Here is a 22719-nt window from a genome sequence, read left to right as displayed (position 1 = left end):
ACCGGTGTCATAGAAATTGCACTGCCGTAAAAATGTAATACGTTTAAAAACAGATATCTGACAGTTAAACTGCTCTTAAATGCTAACGTGCTAGCTACACAAAGTGATAACAAACAGAAACGAGACCAACTTGTAAAAAACGAAGTACAAACTTTATTATTCTGTCTTTACAAAAGGCACAAGCCTCTTCTTTATCCACCCACAAGTTTCTTCTTAAAAAAAACTCTACATATAATAGCTTCTCAACGACCGTGTGGACTGACTGTCCAACAAAACATAAGACAACAGATAAAGAGGAGCTGGGGAGGAGAGGAGGGCGTGAGTGACGGAGAGCGTGAGTGACGGAGAGAGAAGACAGGATGAGAGTCTTGTGTTGACCACAGACAGACAAAGAGATGAGGGACAGACAGACATGGGACAGGGGTTGTATTCACTAGGGCACACCGTAGCAATGGAAAAGGAAAACAACTGTTTCTTATTGAGCAAGGTCAGGTAGTATCTCCCTGTTTCAGTCCATTTTCTTCCGTTTGGTGCCTAATGAATACACCCAGGGTATATGACCGGGTCAGACACAGGGAAAGGGGGAAATACACAGCTGTGTGCTTTTAGTCTCACAACATATCAAGAGCTTCAGCCGAGGTGAGGCTCCCTTTTAGAAAAATAAGAGGAACCCTCTCCCATATATAGTACAGTAAGTGCTTTAGAATCGTAACCCCCCCCCCATTCACTGACCCCCTCCCTGACCACCTCACAGGCAATCTGTTATGTATCTAACAGAGATATCGTATAGAAGATACACACAAAAATCTATGGGACAGTGCTTGGCATCAGCAGAGGAAATGTTTGAAGACAGGTACTGAAAAGGGGTACGAAAAGGTTTCTACGGACATAGCGTAAAGCGTAACCAAACAAAAAAAATAACATTTTGTTCAGCAATCAATAGGACTGTCTCGGAGGACTGCCCCCTCCGATCCAGATTATAAGGTTTATAAGAGGGCACACCTCAAGAATCACTGACCATTTCCAAATAATGGAACTCAACATGGCTAAGTCGGTTTTCTTCCTGGGTGAACACAGTGGTCGCGTTCCAGGCTGACTACATTGCAGTCGCACTGCACGCAGCAACCTGCGGTTGCGTGCCACCTCACTGACTTTCCAGTCGGGCATCAGTTGGCGGTATCATTTTGTGGTAAGCTGATACAAAAACACCTATCCAGGCATTGTGAGGTTCTGGCATGTGACTGCAGTGAAGTGGCCTTGAACGTGGCCAGTGTGAATCCACTGTAAATACCAAGAAGGAAGGATAGGAGGGAGATGCATCTCATCTGTCCAGCAGTAAAGGACTCCCTCTACACTCAATGGGAAGACATAAGGGACAATCAACAAATCAATCCAATTTGCCATCAAATAATTTTACATAAAAAACGATTCCTTTGCGTTTGGCCGTATTGTGGCCAAAAATAACCTCGGACAAAACCGTTGCTTTTTGCTCTTGAAAAGTGCCAGTTAAAGATGCTAAAGGTACTGGTGGAATCTTCTGGAATGTCTAAAAACAATGCATCCACATCTCCTCTTGGAAACCACAGCACACTAAAACAAAGCATAAGCGTATTTATATTGGGAGGTTCTCGACAAAAAGGTTTACAGTATCACTCCTATTGAACAATGTTCATGCTTTCCCTATAGGTGTAGCCAGCCTCTACCTCTTTCTCGCTCTGACTCCAGGGTTGAGTAAGGCTGGCCTCACAGTGCCTACCCTGCACATTAGAAGCTGTGTTATGGCAAAGCGCTGCCCCCCTCGCTCTCTCCACACACCCCAGGCAGCGTGTTATCCTGGGTGCAATCCAGATGGGCATATTCTGCACAATTTCTGTAAGTATTGTAAGGATCTGACAATCTGCACAGAATCTGGGTCTCTCGAACACACCATGACTGTACATGTCTGTCTGCATTCCCTCCTCACTCCACGGGACAGGAGAACCTTCAATACAGCCAGGTTCAGTCAGGTCAGCCTGGGAAAACTCAGGCTTTTGAAAAAGTGTCTGTGATCCCTGTAAAACCACTGTCATATCTGGGGCACAACAAAACCATCATAGACAGACTTCACAGAGAGAATGATAAATGCCCAAAAGCACAATAATAAAAACAGACAATACCAGTTAGCATCCCTGGCTGAGGGCCCAAAACATGTTTTTGCAGAGAGACATTCTAGAAATCTGTGGAAACCACAAGAAAAGGTGCCTATTTTCAGAGTGGGGTTGTCACAATATCACCATTATGACGTGATACCAAGCCAAGTATCACGATGCTGAGTAGTATGGTGATACCACAGACACCTGCCGCCCCCAGGACGCTTGTTCCTATTAGTGAATACATAGTCAAATGCTCAGTCAACCAATATCATTGGCCGTTAAGGTTCTGAACTCACAAACATCAGAGACGTTTCCAAAACTCAGGGACAAATGATGGGAGGAGCTTTATCAGATGATGGGAGGAGCTTTATCAGATGATGGGAGGAGCTTTATCAGATGATGGGACCATTAATTGCACAGGGGGGGGTGTGTGTGTTCTCCTACAATATCAAACAGAGGCCTGTCCCAAATACAGGGCTTTCCTAACCCCGGACACAAGCCACCTAATTACAGCGTGGAGCTGGATACACCAGCCTATCCTATGTGTACAACAGCAAAAACACACAAAGGGTTTTAAAAACTCACGGCGTACCCATCGATTAGCTTATTCAACAAGCTAGATGCCAAAATGTCAGAAGCAACAGACAAAAGGGTGAATCAGTGTTACAGGTTTTCATCTGTACTACTGATGCAACCAACATACGTGTTTGTAATTAGGGGAGAGTGTCGCCTACATAAATGTCTACTGGGAACCCAGCCCAGTAAAAAGTGTGATGGCGCAAAAAGAGACAGAGGGAACCGTAAGTGCACTCCTCCTCTTTCCTTAGTAAGCACCACTGAAATGAACAGACCTCTAGCTGCGTCAATATGGGCATTTTCTGTGTTGTCACGTTTCAGTACAATCCCTGTGATTTATCATCCAGAGTCCCCGAGCAGAACACAAGATCAAAAAGAAAACCTGTAACACAAACTCTTAGTAAAGTACAACAGAAAAACGACAACATTTTCTCTTACTAAGGAGCCAAAAAGGTGTGTTAGAACTGATTCAGAATGTGTCTTTGAATGCTCACAGTGTCTCATCGCTCAGGGGAGATCCCACTGGGCAGAAATATGGTGAAGACATACAGGAAGTAGAAGACTTCTTGGAGAAATGATCTCTCGTATGGGGGGGTCGCCTGGGACGGCTGTGCTGCTGGTTGGGGTACACCTGTCCTGTCCAGGCGCGCTCTCCTGCTCGCTGGGCATAAGTTGCTTAGTTGGTTTTGGAGAAGGTGAGAAAGAGTCTCCATTGGACAACTGAGCCAAGGGACCGGGCTGGACCTGGGTGTGACACTTCCATCCTGGCAGCCCTCTGGAGAAGCAAGACCCAGAGAGGGAGTGGGTTGGATGGGTGCGTCGTGACCGTTGGGAAGGCTGCTGGCTGCTTGAGCTATGTGGAACTGTCAGGTCAACCCATCACCTTTCTACTGATTTTTTTTGTCCGGTTTGAGAAAAAGCAAGAAAGCAGAAAAGAGAGACAGAAAGAAGTGTGCATGTGTAATTATCCGGTTACAGTAGACTATCCTAGTTCAGTGTGTGTGTGTGAGTCTGATCCGTCTATCCAACCTAATAAATGGCCATATAATCAGAGTATTGTGGGTGTTGTATGGGGCCCCCTCTCGTGGCCCCTGTGTGTGATGGGAGGCCTCAGGGCAGTGAGCAGTCCTCTGGCCCCTCACTGTCGGACGCCGTGTCGGACCCCGCTGTGTCTGTGAGGGCGCGTCCCTGGGTGACGATCACCGCCCGGCGCTGCTCCTCCTCCCCCACCCTCTCCTGGATGCTCTCAATGTGCTGGATGGCCTGGAGAAGGAGGGAGAAAGACAGATATGGGGGGAAGCAGAGAGTGAGTGACAAACAGCAGTGGCAGACACTGACTTCACCACCATCTGGTGTTCACATGTGGAAATGCACTGACAGTTGCCACTTTTTATGGACACTTTCCATAGAACTACCAAATGTTTTACAAACTGACTGAAGAAAAATCTATCTGCAACATTGCAAAGATAATAATTGCATAAATTCAGAGAGCGCAGTTTTTTCTCCCTGCGTTTGATAAAACTACAATTTCTCCACTAGTGTTCTTCTTTGGCTCACCTGCACAATGGTGTCCAGGTTCTGGCGAGACGTGGAGGCTGTGTTGATGACAGAGGCCGGGCCCATGGTTACCACGGTGACGTGATGGGGAGGCGGGGCTGGGACGATGACCGTGGGGTGGTGGGTGGGGGCGGGGGGCGACCTGGGGGCCAGCACCTGGAGGGACAGGAGGATGAAGAGGTCACACAGATAAACGTTGTGAATGTTAGAGATGGACAACAGAGTCAGACTGCACAGAATCACAAACCACATTCAGAAAGTATTCAGACCCCTTGACCTTTTCCCACATTTTGTTACGTTAAAGCCTTATTCTAAAATTGATTAAATTGTTCGCCCCCCTCACCAATCTACACATAATATCCCATAATGACAAAGAAAAAACAGGTGCTTCAACAAAGCACTGAGTATAGGGTCTGAATACTTATGTAAATATAATATTTCAGTTGTTTATTTTCAATACATTTGCTAAAATTTCTAAAAACCTGTTTCGTTATGTCCTTATTGGGTATTGTGTGTAGATTGATGAGTAAAATAATACATTTGATCAATTTTAGAATAAGGCTGTAACGTAACAAAATGTGGAAAAGGTCAAGGGGTCTGAATACTTTCTGAATGCACTGTATTCATGGGATCAAGATGAGTGATTCTGCACCTCTCCTTGCCCAAACCGATCCCCGAAAACACACGGGTTGACACTCGCACTCAGTGAAAAGTGCATTTGTAGAAAGAGCAAGCCATTTGGTTCAGTCATCCTAAAACGCCACGTGATGACTAACAACAGATTATATCCAAGCTTTATTATTTAATAACAAGAAAATACATCAGCAGACTCATCTTCCCAACACCTCTTTCCAAGGAGCTTCTGCTGCCCTCTGGTGAACAACAATACAACTACCATAGACCTTACTATGTTCCTCTCACTACATATTCTCCAGCCTAAGCCCTAGTGACATCGTGTTGCTCCCTATTCAACCTGAGATGCCACCGTGAGGGAGAGACCGTCACAGCAGAGACTGGATTTCTAGGGCCATATAAAATGAACAAAATGCATCAGTGATTCGTATTTTCCTTCAACTTTCTGAAGAGGCAACAGCACAGGAATGCCCCTGTCTGTGTGCGCACGCTTGTCTACCACTTCGTGTAGCCGCTAGTGATGATGCCAATGTCATGACAACCGTCTTCTGGTAGATGGACAAGGTTCCCCAAAACCTTATCAATTAAATGTTAACTACAAATGTGGCCTATGCCTACCTGGCAGAATGATATCATGATTATTTGCATCAATCGAGTGGACATTTGTTTTGTAAACTGTCATCAAATGAGCGCTACAGAACCATGCTACCCAAACAACAGTCTCTGGCTGGTGTGCAGCTCAATTAAAGTGTAACTACACCCCAAAATCAACCTTTCTACACCGTCTCCTGGTGTGGTCTAAGCATTATTGTGGACTTATAACATCCAGTTGTGTTGTTTTTCTATTCAAATGTTTTGTTATTTTGAGAGCAAAACAGAATCAGGAAAAAGCAATAACAACAAAAATATGGGACTAGAATGATTCCCGGGCTCTCAAGGACGTGACTGAAGCGTAGTGATCTGTGTGCCGGTAATGGTGAGTCGACCGTAAATGTGTCAGAGCTGTTGACCGCGGTAAACCTTGAGCTCAGCTATATGTTATTCTCAGATGGGTGTTGTGTTGAATCGTTTTCACTGTGGCGATTTAGAGTCATCCTGGTGCCTCTGGAGACAATAATGTATGTCACATCAGTAGTGTGTGTATGTGTGCGTCCTCTGAACATATGTGTGTGTATTGATATGCAAGTGTGATTGTATGTCTCTCAGTCTCACCTGTGGGCTGTGGGCTGGGGTGCTGGCTCTCTCCTGCTGCTCGGAGTGAGCTCCTAACACATGTTCAGGCTGAGTACCACCAACCACAACACAGCAGACCTGAGTGGTTAACAGAGGTAGGACTCAGACTGGAGACAATAACACAGCCATTACTGAATATGCACCGTCATATCTATTATCTCTGCGCAACATTGCTAATGAGTATGGTCATTAAAGCCTTGGATTGGTCTTTATATACTGAACATAAATATAAACGCAACATGCTACAATTATAAAGACTTTATTGAGTATAAGGAAATCAGTCAATTGAGAAACTAATTAGGCCCTAATTTATGGATTTCACATGATTGGGAATACAGATATAAATCTGTTGGGGGGAAAAGGTAGGGGTGTGGATCAGAAAACCAGTCAGTATCTGGTGTGACCGCCATGCAGCGCGACACTTCTCCTTCACATAGAGTTGATCAGGCAGTTGATTGTGGCCTATGGAATGTTGCCCCACTCTTCTTCAATGGCTGTGCGAAGTTGCTGTATATTGGCGGGAATTGGAACACGCTGTCGTACACGTCCATCCAGAGCATCCCAAACATGCTCAATGGGTGACACGTCTGGTGAGTATGCAGGCCATAGAAGAACTGGCACATTTTCAGCTTCCAGGAATTGTGTACAGATCCTTGCGACATGAGGCCGTGTATTATCATGCTAAAACACAAGGTGCATTTTATAGGCCTTCCCAATGGCACTATGCATTGGCATTCAAATAGACTGAATTTTACAGCCTACCAGTAGAGATGTTGGCGATGCAAACACACTGGTAAAGCCTGTTCATGTAGACTAACAGTAGCATTAATCTCACCCTGTCCATTTAGGCTAACAGTAGCATTAATCTCACCCTGTCCATGTAGGCTACCAGTAGCATTAATCTCACCCTGTCCATGTAGGCTACCAGTAGCATTAATCTCACCCTGTCCATGTAGGCTAACAGTAGCATTAATCTCACCCTTCCATGTAGGAGAACAGTAGCATTAATCTCCCCCTGTCCATTTAGGCTAACAGTAGCACTAATCTCACCCTGTCCATGTAGGCTACCAGTTGCATTAACCTCACCCTGTCCATGTAGGCTAACAGTAGCATTAATCTCACCCTGTCCATGTAGGCTACTAGTAGCATTAACCTCACCCTGTCCATGTAGGCTACCAGTAGCATTAATCTCACCCTGTCCATGTAGGCTAACAGTAGCATTAATCTCACCCTGTCCATGTAGGCTAACAGTAGCATTAATCTCACCCTTCCATGTAGGAGAACAGTAGCATTAATCTCCCCCTGTCCATTTAGGCTAACAGTAGCACTAATCTCACCCTGTCCATGTAGGCTACTAGTTGCATTAACCTCACCCTGTCCATGTAGGCTAACAGTAGCATTAATCTCACCCTGTCCATGTAGGCTACTAGTAGCATTAACCTCACCCTGTCCATGTAGGCTACCAGTAGCATTAATCTCACCCTGTCCATGTAGGCTAACAGTAGCATTAATCTCACCCTGTCCATGTAGGCTAACAGTAGCATTAATCTCACCCTTCCATGTAGGAGAACAGTAGCATTAATCTTACCCTGTCCATGTAGGCTAACAGTAGCATTAATCTTACCCTGTCCATGTAGGCTAACAGTAGCATTAATCTCACCCTCGCCATTTCAGATGTATAACGGTTTTGTATAGAGGTTGACCGATTAATTGGAATGGCCGATTAATTAGGGCCGATTTCAAGTTTTCATAACAATCGGTAATCGTCATTTTTGGACACCGATTATGGCCGATTACATTGCACTCAACGAGGACACTGCGTGGCAGGCTGACCACCTGTTACGTGAGTGCAGCAAGGAGTCAAGGTAAGTTGCTAGCTAGCATTAAACATATCTTATAAAAAACAATCAATCTTAACATAATCACTAGTTAACTACACATGGTTGATGATATTACTAGTTTATCTAGCTTGTCCTGCGTTGCATATAATCGATGCGCTGCCTGTTAATTTATCATCGAATCACAGCCTACTTCGCCAAACGGGTGATGAATTAACAAGCGCATTCGCGAAAAAAGCACTGTCGTTGCACCAATGTGTACCTAACCATAAACATCAATGCCTGTCCTGCTAACATGAATTTCTTTTAACTGGGGAAATTGTGTCACTTCTCTTGCGTTCTGTGCAAGCAGAGTCAGGGTATATGCAGCAGTTTGGGCCGCCTGGCTCGTTGCGAACTGTGTGGAGACCATTTCTTCCTAACAAAGACCGTAATTAATTTGCCAGAATTGTACATAATTATGACATAACGTTGAAGGTTGTGCAACGTAACAGCAATATTTAGACTTATGGTTGCCACCCGTTACATAAAATACGGAACGGTTCCGTATTTCACTGAAAGAATAAGCATTTTGTTTTCGAAGTGATAGTTTCCGGATTTGACCATATTAATGACCTACGGCTTGTATTTCTGTGTTATTATATTATAATTAAGTCTATGGTTTGATATTTGATAGAGCAGACTGACTGAGCGGTGGTAGGCAGCAGCAGGCTCACAAGCATTCATTCAAACAGCACTTTCCTGCATTTGCCAGCAGCTCTTCGCTGTACTTCAAGCATTGCGCTCTTTATGACTTCAAGCCTATCAACTTCCCAAGATTAGGCTGGCAATACTATAGTGCCTATAAGAACAGCCAATAGTCAAAGGTATAGGAAATACAAATGGTATCGAGAGAAATAGTCCTATTCCTATAATAACTACAACCTAAAACTTCTTACCTGGGAATAATGAAGATTCATGTTAAAAGGAACCACCAGCTTTCATATGTTCTCATGTTCTGAGCAAGGAACTGAAACGTTAGCTTCCTTACATGGCACATATTGCACTTTTACTTTCTTCTCCAACACTTTGTTTTTGCATTATTTAAACCAAATTGAACATGTGTCATTATTTATTTGAGACTAAATTGATTTTATTGATGTATTATATTAAGTTAAAATAAAAATGTTCATTCAGTATTGTTGTAATTGTCATTATTACAAATATATATACACACACACAAATCGGCTTGGCCTTTTTTGGTCCTCCAATAATCGGTATCGGCGTTGAAAAATCCTAATTTACCGATCATGTTTTTCAAACGAGAAAGCAACAACAACAAAAACAGTTTCCTTTGTAATGGAAGGGCAAGTTGAAGTCAATATTCTGTTGACCTCATGAAATGGTTTTACCACAACAAACTAGCCCAACACCCATCAATTGAAACGGTGGGAAACTCTCACAAAAACTGATCAGAAATAAAATCATTGGATAATTATATTGGAGCAGGAGAGTTTATAAATAGCCTACAATATTTTCAGGGACTTTTTAACATCCAAATTGAGGAAATGACTGATTTTCAACTCAAGGTTTTCCAGTACTTGATTTTCTGAGCTCCAAATTCAAGTACTTCAATCACTTCAAACACGCTGTGCAAACCCTGAATACAGTGGTTCCTGACAATTACTTGTTGTGGTTGTGGGTCTGTTCCTACCTCCTCCTGTCTCAAATGCTCCTCCAGCATCATGCGGACAGAGCGCTCCTTGTCCAGCTGCTGTCTCAGCTCCACCATCTCCCTCCGCAGGTCCTCCGTCTTCTCCTCCTCCAAAATGTCTGGGGAACCGATCCCTTCATCCTTCTCCTCCGCCCCACGCCTCCTCTTTGGGGAGGAGCCGCTGAACTCCTGTTGGAGCAAGAGAGGGAGCGAAAGGAGGGAGGGAGAGTCAGAGAGTAAGTCATGGAGGACTAAGATAGGTTTGATTTGAACTTTGACGGGTGATTCCTTCCATTGCAGTGTGTTTGATGAACAGTCTATGAACTAAGGAATGGACACAGGAAAGTAAACTGAATTTTAAATGCTGAGAAGAGTAGAACATTTCTCATCTACCGAGGCCAGATTACTATTGTTAAAAAACTAAGTAATGATTCTGAGCACAGTAGTGTGTCTAGAGAGCCACATGCTGGTAGGAACAACTGCTTATCCAAACTAAATGGGGGGGCGGCACACTAGTGACACCAAATGATGACTGTGTCTCACCTGAATGAAACGTTTGAGCTGGCTGTTCTGCTGCAGTAGCCGTGTCTTCTCCTGCTCCAGAGCGAAGATGTACTCTGCTGTCTGCTGCAAGATGGCTGCCTGTAGAGGAGTGAACACTGTTATAACCACGACAAAATTATACATAGCAGCAACAAGAGCCTCTTGGCTGGTGCTGTAGCAGCAACAAGAGCCTCTTGACTGGTGCTGTAGCAGCAACAAGAGCCTCTTGACTGGTGCTGTAGCAGCAACAAGAGCCTCTTGGCTGGTGCTGTAGCAGCAACAAGAGCCTCTTGACTGGTGCTGTAGCAGCAACAAGAGCCTATTGGCTGGTGCTGTAGCAGCAACAAGAGCCTCTTGGCTGGTGCTGTAGCAGCAACAAGAGCCTATTGGCTGGTGCTGTAGCAGCAACAAGAGCCTCTTGGCTGGTGCTGTAGCAGCAACAAGAGCCTATTGGCTGGTGCTGTAGCAGCAACAAGACCCTCTTGGCTGGTGCTGTAGCAGCAACAAGAGCCTCTTGACTGGTGCTGTAGCAGCAACAAGAGCCTATTGGCTGGTGCTGTAGCAGCAACAAGAGCCTCTTGGCTGGTGCTGTAGCAGCAACAAGAGCCTCTTGGCTGGTGCTGTAGCAGCAACAAGAGCCTGTACAACTTCAAAGGGAAGACTTGACTAGCAACTTATCAGTACGTGTTACAGGTCTGCTTGAAAGTGTGTGAACCCCTTGTTCTATTACAGATTTGTTTAGTTTTTACCATGAAATTTTCATTTAATCAGAACCAGTCTTTTTGTTCTGACATAACAGGTTCATATTTACCGATACCATATGTTGGTGTACAGGAAATCACGTGTGTAGCAGAAAAACAACATTAAAAAGGAATTAGTGCAAGTTCAAAAATAAGTGAACCCCAAGTTGCATTGGTAAAATCAAGTAAGTAAGTAGATTCAGGTGGGTAAAATAATTAGGTACCAAATGAACCAATCAAAGGAGAGATCGTTAGGAAAGAGTTTGGGCGGGACTCTGATAAATAGAGATAAGAAACCTGGTCAGTTTGGTGTTACCCAACCAGGTGAATGCAAAGCACACCATGCAGAGAGGATAGGAGATCTCAGAGGACATCAGGACGAGGGTATTGAGAGCACATCAGTCTGGGGAAGGCTATAAAATCATCTCAAAAAGAGTTGAGCTCCATCAGTCCACTGTGAGGCAAATGGCGAGCATTTAACATGACAGCAACTCAGCCTTGAAGTGGACGCCCTTCCAAAATATCCCCAAGAGCCACAAGAACAATAATAAATCTGGTAAAAGCCAGCCCAAATATAACATCTAGAGATTTGCAGACCTCCCTTGCTGCATCTCAGGTAACTGTGCATGCTTCAACAATAAGAAGAACACTGAATCCAAATGCCATTCATGGGAGGGTTGCTAGGAAGAAGCCTCTGCTGTCAAAAAAGAACCAAACTGCCCGTCTTAACTTTGCCAGAGACCACCTGGACAAACCTGAAGGTTTCTGGAAGTCTATTCTCTGGACCGATGAGTCCAAAATTGACCTTTTTGGTCACAATCAACACTGCTATGTTTGGCGAAAACCCAACACTGTCTACCACCAAAATAACCTTATCCCAACATCAAGCATGGTGATGGGAATGTCAAGATCTGGGGCTGCTTTTCCTCCTCTGGACCGGGAAGACTCCACATCATTAAGGGAACCATGAATTCTGAGGTAAACCAGGATATTCTTGAACAGAACATCATGCCATCAGTCAAGGAGCTAAAGCTGGGCCGAAAGTGGGTCTTCCAACAAGACAAAGACCCAAAGCATTAAAGCAAATCTACCAAATAATAGCTCAGGAGAAAGAAGATTTGTGTTTTGGATTGGCCAAGTCAAAGTCCTGACCTAAATCCAATCGAGATGCTGTGGCAGGACCTGAAGCGGGCAGTTCATGCCAGACACCCCTCAAACCTCACTCAATTGGCTGAGTTCTGTAAGAAGGAGTGGGCAAAAATCCCCCAAAACAGACGTCAGAGACTGATCACTGGCTATAGGAGACAGTTACTCCAAGTTATCGCTGCTAATGGAGGTGCCACAAGCTATTGACTGAAGGGGCTCATATATTTGAGCACACATCAAATCTGAGTTTCTGTTAAATAAACCACTTTTGTTAAATAAACAATGAAAATATATATTTTTTGGTTTCTGTCATTTACCTGGAAAGTCTATTACGAATTGGGGTTTATAGTGTAACGACCCTGGGTTTATAAGCGCGGAAATCGACTCTGCCGCACGAGCATGCTTTTGCGGCACAGTTGATAGCGCGCCGGACCTCGGGCGAGAAGGTCGAGGGTTCGAGACCTGCTCCCTGCTGTTTCATTACAATATGTTTATTTTAATATTTGTAAGCCCTGCAGGGTTCACATTCTTTCAAGCAGCACTGTACATATCTAGAATCATATGTACTGGGAGTTGAACAGACATGGCAATCTCCCTGTCCGCCTGACTGATCTCTATAGACTTTAACCTACTGTCCCACTATCCCTGTCTGTATGATCTCTCTAGACTAACCTACTAACCCAATCTCCATGTCTGTATGATCTCTATAGACTAACCTACTAACCCAATATCCCTGTCTGTATGATCTCTATAGACTAACCTACTAACCCAATATCCCTGTCTGTCTGATCTCTCTAGACTAACCTACTAACCCAATCTCCATGTCTGTCTGATCTCTCTAGACTAACCTACTAACCCAATCTCCATGTCTGTCTGATCTCTCTAGACTAACCTACTAACCCAATCTCCATGTCTGTCTGATCTCTCTAGACTAACCTACTAACCCAATCTCCCTGCCTGTCTGATCTCTCTAGACTAACCTACTAACCCAATCTCCATGTCTGTAAGATCTCTCTAGACTAACCTACTAACCCAATCTCCATGTCTGTATGATCTCTCTCTCCAACTCCCTCCCACCTGACCTTGCTAAATGTTCTCCCTCCATTTCCTTCTCTCGCTGACCACAATATGTGGTGGACTTTTCTGCCTTTATTGTGTCCTCTTATAATTTCATTAATGTATGTTGTAGTTTGCTACGCGGTTTTAATTTGTTATTGTCTAATAAACAAGTCAAAGTCTGACCTACCTTGCTGAGTTTCTCTCCCTTCCTTTCCTCCCTCGGACCCACCTTGCTGAGTTTCTCTCCGTCGCTGTGGGGGATGAGCGTCTTGAGCGATTGGAAGCCGGAGTTGATGCTCTGCATGCGCCGCCGCTCGTTGCTGTTGGCGATCTCCCGGCGGATCCGCCGCTCCTGGTCGCGCGCCGTCTCGGGGGTCAGGGGAATGTTCGCCAGGCTGGGGGGAGGAAGAGAAGAGGTCGTAAGGTTACACAATAGGGGTCAAAGGTCCACAGAGTAGATATCAAGCGAGATCTTCAAGTTGACCTCTATTGGTCAGTTTTGAATGGAGTATAAACTCAAAACATGAATGAACCTACTGTGAGCAACAGCGCAGCCATGTATCAAAACAAGCCAGAAAACAAAGCTTTGTTGAGCTTTTAAAACAGAACCATTGTGATGGTCAATTTCAATGCTAAAACTACAGTAACAACCATGTCATGTGCCATGCTCCCTACGTACCAAGCTGACTGTGCCCTGAGAAAACAGCATGAAAGTGCAGAACAGGCTTTGATGCCGTTTTCTTATAACACCCTAGTAGACGCTTCACAAGGCCCACTGCACAACACAATGCTGACTTTCCTGCTAGAACCCCTGGCCAAACCCCATTGTTTCAGACCGCTGAACCCACGGAACACAGCCTGTGAGAATTCCAACCATAAAAGCATTTGTCATCCTGATTTGTTCAGCCTGGCTCCCACACAGATTCCATTTGGGATGGGAAATGTCTAATTGAACTTCCACGTCCTCTGTATCTAATGGGAGTATCACTGGGAAGCTTTATAGTAGCAAGGCTCTTATCAGTACTGACTCAGCTGCCTCAGAGCAAACACAGGGAACAATTGTGCAGACACAGATGGGGAGAGACCGTGTCTGCTGTTTCCTTACAACCCAGAAACCAGCCAGCAAACACAGCCTCTGCCAAATCACGACTGGGCGGTAGCGAATGGCGAGCCCAGTCACAAATACAACCACCATAGCTTGACAGACTAGGAACAGTATATTAGATGAGTTGCTTTAAACAGGGTCCCCAAATTATAGCAACATTAACATAATAAACATTAAAGTATTATCATAATAAATACACATTTGTAAGTGAGAAATCATGTTTGAGAATGTATTATGACCAAATGTGCACCTCAAAGACTAGAATCGAGTGTTGCTTGGACAATGTTATGCAAAATCCTACATTTGGAATTTTACACAATTCGAAAATAGAACTACATGTCCCAGACCACGTGCGCAGACCACACTTTATCCTTCATCTCCGCCTCCCTGTCTACTAAAGGTTGCAAATGTATCGACTGGCCTTCCACTATACACACCCCCTAATTAAAAAGACCACTATTAATTTCTCAATCGGTTGCGGAATGCCTCGCGGCGACACAATCAATTTCAAACGGTCCAATCTGTTTTAGAATGTATCGCGACGCCACACTACTGCGTTCAAAAACACTAGTCGAGTCCTCCGCCATTACAACAATGCGACTGCTTCCTCTTACATGCGGCGGCATGGCTGAGCTGCGGGGTAAAAGACGCAGTGCATACGGTACTAGAGTGCACCAAAATGTGGCCAGGAATACCAGCGAAACTGCGAATTCGTTGCACAAATGCGATTACTTAAACTTTCACCGTGAATTTTACATAAATTATCAGGAAATGTGAGGTTACTGGAGGGAAGACTACGACAGATCCCTCACCACTTTAGCACAAGCATGGCCGCACTGCCCACAATAACTTCAGCGCGCTCCCCAACGAACTGAACAAACAGTACCCTCTAGGACGTGTGAGCTAAACATGCATAACAAAAGGTGCGACACCTTTGTTATACATGTACTACCTCTCTTGCTCCTATGTAAATTAGTATACTTATCCAAAACATAACGTAACCGTTGGGAAAATATCAAAATAGCCAGGGATCTCTCAGAAGAGCAGTAGCGTGGTGTGCATGTAACCACGTGGGGTATGTTTGTTAGCTACTAAATGTCTAGATTTCGCTCAAGTAAAGGTAAAATTAAGTTACATATGAATGTACTGAATCGTCTACTACATAATATGAGTACTTAATCGATATTCAATAAAGGTAATTGTCTCGCTCACTGACAGTGGGTCGTGTACAGTACACAATAACATACAGATCAAATCAAGCATGTTGCCACGCCACAAGTCTCTAAGTGCGCACCACAAGCAGAGATAAACAAATGATCATATAAAATAATGCGAAATAGTAAAAGTGCACACACACCTGCAAAGACCCCCAATCACTTCCTTCTCCGTTTTCCTAAAATGTTGCAAGGAGGGCACCTTCTGTGCTGGTACCATGAAATACTCCATGCTTTCCTCTCCAGTTGTGTGTCCCCCGGTTCAAATGAATTAACGCACAAAATATGTTCCAGTTGCAAATTCCCTTGCTCATAAATCTAGAATAATTTCATAATTCGGAAATTTCCTTATGTGGTAGCAGAGCAGTCGGAGTTGTAACGTTACTCTACTTCCAGCTGATAGGGTTCCCTCGTTGTGTGGCGCTCTCAATCTCTCTCTCTTTCCTTCTGCATGTACGTGTATGTGTGTAGTTGCAGCTGATCGGATGTCTTTCAAGGCGGGAAACAGCTGGTAGGAATCACACAGCACTACCAAAAGCCTCCTTCCGCGGACAGAGGGACTGCATCATGTAAACAAAGGATTATTTAAATCATCTACACTGGAGGGGGCGAGGCACGAGTCTGGTGGATTAAATGATAGCCACAAATGTATAATTGTTTCCATTGAGTGATACCGATCACTGACGCCATATCTCGAATCCTAGTAGCCTAATCTACAGTTATTATGACATTATCTATTTTATGAGGATTTCCCATGTAAATTAGGAAAAAACATTTTTTTTGCATGCGTCACTTTGTTATTTTAAATCTACGATGTTTTTCGAAATGTGAACGATAGAGCAGAGGAAACCAGTCTGTTGTAGGGGCACTGGTCTCCTCCCACCATGAAGCGAACAAGCGGGATCAGCTGACGAGTTGGCAGGGCTCACAAAAACAGCAACAAACTGTGGGGGGGGGCTCGAGTGGGGGAGCGAAGGGAAACAGCGCGGAGAGAAAGAGGCTGACATTGAACAGCTGAATGCGTTCACCATTTTGGGTGTAGGAGAGGAGGCTTGTTACCTAATCGCCACTCCTGCCTTGTTGGTGCGTGCTGTGCGAGCAGAACAGAACTCGAGCCACAAAATGGGAGCAGTACCCTTGCACGCGGAAATGTGTGTAGTATAAACGTGTGTAGCAATGTTACAATGTTGGTAAATTTCACGGCTGATCATTCGCTGCTGCAACAATTGTTACACTTGCTGCTGTTGCTGTGTACAATGTTGCATGACAGGCTATTGCGGCGTTATAGTATAGCGCCATCTTTCTCCCAAAACTGCAGGCACTCCGCAAGTTTAGCACAGGATCATTTAGCTACTTATTGACACGCCCCAGCTATTGCCTTTCCTATGCTATTAGCGATGAATAGTCTTTATATGACATCATAGATAGGCTGGACCTAGATTCATTGATAAAAAAATGAAAGCCTGCAGTCAGCTGGTTTAGCTTCTAGGCTAAAGGAGCTCACTGGGTGGTCAGGCTACATCCTGATATGGAAAAGGAAGACCTGGCGCATGTCCTGCAGCATGATGCACCATGCAACATACACAATATTGCAGATGACATTGACAATACACAACTATTTTCAGCTACTAAAGAGACTTCATCTATTCCACATTCCTATGTAACTTTAATACTGTGCCCATATGATCTGAATGGTCTGAATAACATACCTGTAATAAATGGAGGGCAGGAATGATTAGAGCATTTTGCATTATTTCAGAGAACATTGTTAGTGTCATAGCCTATACACATAATTATAAGCAAAGTAGCCTATTACATAACTAATATGGTTAACCATTAAGAGCCTAAACACATGACTCCAGTCTCGTTTCTGATTCTGCCCTTCACACCTGAATCTGAGCATTCCCAACAGTGTTTATTCAGTAGTCTACCTAGTCATAAAGCAAATGAACAACTGGATACGGTTTACAGGAGCAAAAAACCCTCTGCAACAAATATAACATACTGTACATCGGTAAAGGTGGTAGTTAATCTGTTATTACATATTTTTGCACCAGTCATCATTGCTCATAGGGCTACACTTCTCCTCCAGGACACTGGTAACACACACAGGCCCTGGAGGACAGCCAGGGACACTGGCATAATACCACAAAAGGACGAAGGCAACACAGTTGAACAGGAATATAATGAATTAGTTAAGTGTCATGTTCATACCCTTCAGTCTAACATGAACATAATATGTGTGTGAACATGTTGCATGGGGGCTATTGTTATATGTTATAATGTTATCTGTTACAAGTTATTTTGCATATATTTACTTTAAAGTTTCTAATATAACAGGTTCACGCAAGCTGATTTATGCACATAGGCCTACACTTAAAGGCTATACAGTCAAGTAATGTTGTCGACCTGCCATTATGTTTAGAGTTATGTGATAACTGTCTGTCTGGTGGCTGTGGTGCTACACACGACTTACCGTTCACCTTAAATAACCTGTTTGCATGGCTGTTTTCATCAATAATAATTATTAACACATTAATATAGGCTATGTTTATTTGTGTACTTTAGTGTAGTTACCAGCCACTATAGGTCCAAAGAGTTCTGTACACAACGTAGGTGTTGCATAACTTCATTGTTACTTAATGTATGCCCCAGACATATTTACCCATATTTTCCCCGAGACAGACGTATTCACCCAATATCATGCACAATTTACATGATCAATGATGAAGTTATGTTGGACTTGATCATTAGTCCTAGTCTTGGGAGAGCTAGACATATGTGCAACCCAGCACTAAAACACCAGACACAACTGGGCGGCAGGTAGCCTAGCGGTTAGTGTTGGGTGAGTAACCGAAAGGTCGCAGGTTTGAATACCCAAGCTGACAAGGTGAAAAATCGGAAATCTGTCAATGTGTTCTTGAGCAAGGCAGTTAAACCTAATTTGCTCCATGGGCGCTGTACCATTATGTCTGACCCTGTAAGACAACCAATTTCACTGCATGTGACATTTAAACATGTATTATTATTAACTACTCGTCAAGATAATATGGCGTATTAATGCTGAGCTGGAACAAAAGCCTGCTCACTTTGTAGGAACAGATTGGAGAGTCAAAATTCACAATTTACTGTTACTGACACGACCTCTGGTGGTTGGATGAGGTAAAACAATGTTACTGGTTCAGCACTTACCTGAAACACCATAATTGCTCTGGGGTTTTTGGTACTCCGAGGCAGTGTATCGGAGTTCTCCCTAAGCAACACAAGTGGGCTATACCTAATGGTGCACTGCAAGAATTATTAGGGCTATGGGCCTAGGTATGTGCCACCTATTGCATTAGGAATTCATTGACTTGGTAGGTAGCCTAAGTACATTGATTGGTCCCTGTAATTTCCTAAATTAATTTAGTAATTGAATAACAATAGACAAAAATATAGGCTTTATATAGGTATATTTATAATAGTACTATTTTCTCCCATCATCTCTAATAAACTGAACGCGAATGAATAGAAAATAAGCAAATGTCACTTATAAGACACCAAAACAATTAAGAAACACGTTTGTTGAATATAAAGAAGTTAACGGGTTAAATGTGAGCACCAAATATGTGGCAAGGAGTTTTTTTTAAAGAAGCTCAGCAATTTCCTGTTTAAACTTGGGGAAACAGAGACGTGTCCAGTAACACAGATGCGTTAAAACATGCAAACCAATTGTCTCCTAACACATAAATATCCATTATTATTTTTCTGTATGGGTCATTGTAAGAGTTAAAGCGGGTTAAAGAAAAAGGTATGTTCAGCGGGGAAGGAGAGAGACTTGTTTTGAGAGTAGCTGAGGACTGACTGCCCATGGTGGATGGGCGGAGCAGGAAGCATGCGCTGAGCTGGCAGAGTCGGGGCTAGTCTGCTGCGCGCGAGGAGAGGGAGATCACGGGCTGGCTCGGGTCCTCTCAGACGGACGCGGGGAGACCACCTTACCAATCACGTCTCCTTGAGGACTAAATAGGCGAGAACAGAAAAGAGCAAGAGAAAGAGTGAGAGACAGGGAGAAATAGAAGAATAGAAAGCTATAAGGACAACACCTCCGTTTGTAACCACAGGGAGTCGGCATCTGGAAACATAACGAGCGAAGAAGACCCCCCCCCCCCCCCCCCCCCTCGCGACATCTCTCGGCTCTGTATCTCCCAGCGCACCCCTCCTATAGCCTACTCCCTGGAGAACGACCACCCATTGAACACCCTAATTGACCAGCGTTGCCATTAAGCGATGCACTTTGAATCCAAGACGAAACCGAACGCGTAATTTTGATGCACATTTAACAACCAGTGATCATAATTTTCCAAAACGGAACAGTTTAGACTATGGATACAGTTTTTGGGTGTTTAGCCTAAATTTAACGGGTTTCTGGCGACGTGAAATTATCTCATCCCCGGTAACTGACATCAACACTATACTTTTATCTCCTATTGCTTGTGGAAGAGTCTTATCATCTTCGTTTTATTCCATTTTCCATTTTCTTTTTCAAACCAATGGTCTGGGAACGGACCGCCTCACTCAACACATACTATTTCATTTAGACGTGTCAGCCTCGTTTAGCGCTTTGAACGCGGACAACATTACAGAATTGCAAGGGGAAATTGTCATCGAGAGTATTTTGCACAAACATACTGAGTGGAAAGTTTGTTGCCGGAGAGGGAATAGATCGGAGACATCTCGGCCATATCCACGGGATTTTTCCCTAAGGTAAGCCCGTTGCCTTTAGCCTACAACTCCCCTATATCCTTCCCTCTATCCTTCTCTGCGTCGGGTTATTGTTACACTGGATGACATATAGGCGTTACATAATTTGCACGTGCAGTTCGTTCCCGTATGGTATATTTGATGTTTGTAAATGTGGTATTGTGTGTCCGAGATAGTCGCTGAAATGTGAAATGGGCAGAGTTCAAGGAGGACAGGGCGGACTGACCTAATTTCTGAGTCCACAGCGGTGCGCCAGCCCTGCTCCGTTGTCCAGAGCCGCCGCCGCTCCGCCTGGACTGCCTGTCATATCTTTATACACTGGCCATGGCGTAGGCCTACGTGCACCGCCAGCGTCTGTAATTCACAAAGACACCGTGTCATTCCTCATATTCATAGGGACACGACATGTCTGCTTGACAGTCACACCCAACAAAAAGTAGAATTCCCCCAGAAACACATTTTCAGAGCGCGCATGGCAAGCGAGGCCTACTCTCCTTGTGGGGTAGCGTCGCCTCAAATAGTGAAGCCATATGCGCGGGGCATGTCAAGGATTTCAGTTCTGCGAGATGATGGAATGGAATCAGACTCAGAACCAGAAGCAGAACACTATCGGTATTATTCCTACCATCACATCAGTTTACTGTGATACATTATCAATATTCAAAGCCTTAAACAAAAATATGCTATTGCAAACCCTAAAGACACAATGTTCTCTCATAACATCAGGTGAACAAACAACACTGGGATCCAATAACGGCATTGTCATGAAATATCACCATTATTATGTTGCCAGTTCCCAATTTAACAAAACTTAATTCAGCGTTGCTCTCAAGGGCCAAGCACCCAAACCAATAGCAGACCAGGACAGCTACACTGTACTGGGCAATGGGGCAGCAGATGATCTGTGTGGGCAGAAGCCTGGATAAAGAGGCTATTTTCCTCCAATTAAGCAATTGCTCTGTCCCTGCGCCTAATGGTGTGCACATTTGGAGCTCGGGGAGCAGGTTTGGGACAGAGCCTCTCCCGATTGGCTGCCTCCCATTGTCCCAGATGAGGCCAGGGAAAAGGGCTTAGGCCTGCCAAGGCAGAATACAGTTAACCAACCCATGAGGAGGCCTGATCATTATAAAACATTACATTATGAACCCAGGCACACTCTTTCTGAGGGGGGTTGGATTGGAGGGGGTTGGATTGGAGGGGGTTGGATTGGAGTAGTTGGATTGGAGGGGGTTGGATTGGAGGGGGTTGGTTGGGGGCTGGATGAATGTTTGAATGTTTTCAAGGGGTTGGTGTTTTTGAATATGTTTCTTAAGTGTGTGTGTGTAGCCTACTGTGTGTCAAACAGACAGATATATATATATATATATATGAGACTCACTGGAGGGAGGTCTGGCTGGGGGCCCACTGGAGGTTTTGGGGAAGAAGAACAGGAAGAGAAGGGGATATTGACTCTCCTAGAGAGTTGCCTCCCACCCTAGCCCCCTGGCCACCATTTCATCCATAATACTGCTGTGAACTATGAGACTATGTGTGAGGGCCGTATTCCAGGTGCTGTTCACATCTACATAGACACAGGCACGTGCATGTGGACACACATATGAAGACACAGAAAAAAACACACATACGCATGAACGCACGCACACACCCAAAGAGGAACGCACGAACGGACACACACACACACACACACACACACACACACACACACACACACACACACACACACACACACACACACACACACACACACACACACACACTACATGACTCTGTTTATCCAATCAGCTGATGAGCGACAGACTGAGAGATGACTGAGATCAGTTCTCATGAGGGTTAGCGGTTTTCATCAGACAGCAGCATGGTTAGCCAGCATGGTAATGATGTTCCCACTCACTACAGTATTCACTGCTGCTCTCTGTGAGGCAGTCAGTCAGTCGGTCAGTCTGGCCACAGGCCAGATGTCCACTGATGTCCAGCTGTGTATCTCTGTGGTGGTGATCCTATTCCAAGGTCTCACGCCTCAAGTGTGTGTGTGTGCATGTGTGCATGTGTGCAAGAGACATATTGATGGGTATAACCACATAGACAGCCAACCAAGAGACATGTTGCTGGGTATAACCACATAGACAGCCAACCAAGAGACATGTTGCTGGGTATAACCACATAGACAGCCAACCAAGAGACATGTTGCTGGGTATAACCACATAGACAGCCAACCAAGAGACATGTTGCTGAGTATAACCACATAGACAGCCAACCAAGAGACATATTGCTGGGTATAACCACATAGACAGCCAACCAAGAGACATGTTGCTGAGTATAACCACATAGACAGCCAACCAAGAGACATATTGCTGGGTATAACCACATAGACAGCCAACCAAGAGACATATTGCGGGGTATAACCACATAGACAGCCAACCAAGAGACATATTGATGGGTATAACCACATAGACAGCCAACCAAGAGACATGTTGCTGGGTATAACCACATAGACAGCCAACCAAGAGACA

The 22719-nt window shown here is 44.4% G+C and overlaps 2 protein-coding genes across 2 annotated transcripts in view; one reads left to right on the top strand and one right to left on the bottom strand.

The window, feature by feature from the left end:
• Positions 1-165: 165 nt before the first annotated feature.
• On the bottom strand, positions 166-16231 carry LOC120041324 (transcription factor AP-4-like). Its single transcript, XM_038986264.1, has 7 exons — positions 15613-16231; positions 13338-13545; positions 10206-10304; positions 9663-9851; positions 6111-6209; positions 4266-4421; positions 166-3971 (listed from the first exon to the last, which is right to left on the bottom strand). The coding sequence occupies exons 1-7, from the start codon at positions 15699-15701 to the stop codon at positions 3819-3821; spliced, it is 993 nt and encodes a 330-aa protein (XP_038842192.1). The 5' UTR covers positions 15702-16231; the 3' UTR covers positions 166-3818.
• Positions 16232-19140: 2909 nt separating this feature from the next.
• The window catches only part of LOC120041313 (zinc finger protein GLIS2-like), a 59163-nt gene continuing 55584 nt past the window's right edge, over positions 19141-22719 (top strand). The window contains exon 1 of the mRNA XM_038986256.1: positions 19141-20212. The gene's annotated coding sequence lies outside the window, so the exon portion shown is untranslated. The remainder of the gene's footprint in view (positions 20213-22719) is intronic.

Source organism: Salvelinus namaycush, chromosome 3, assembly GCF_016432855.1.
Source record: "Salvelinus namaycush isolate Seneca chromosome 3, SaNama_1.0, whole genome shotgun sequence".
Classification (NCBI taxonomy): domain Eukaryota; kingdom Metazoa; phylum Chordata; class Actinopteri; order Salmoniformes; family Salmonidae; genus Salvelinus; species Salvelinus namaycush.
This window is presented reverse-complemented; position numbering and strand designations above follow the sequence as displayed.

Bases quoted from the DNA above. Each gene is read 5' to 3' on its own strand.
- LOC120041324 (XM_038986264.1), bottom strand. From the start codon at position 15,701: ATGGAGTATTTCATGGTACCAGCACAGAAGGTGCCCTCCTTGCAACAT. The intron at 13,546-15,612 runs GTGTGTGTGCAC...TCCTCCCCCCAG, and splicing joins GTGATTGGGGGTCTTTGCAG to CCTGGCGAACATTCCCCTGA. The intron at 4,422-6,110 runs GTGAGACTGAGA...CTGTCCCTCCAG, and splicing joins CCCCAGCCCACAGCCCACAG to GTGCTGGCCCCCAGGTCGCC.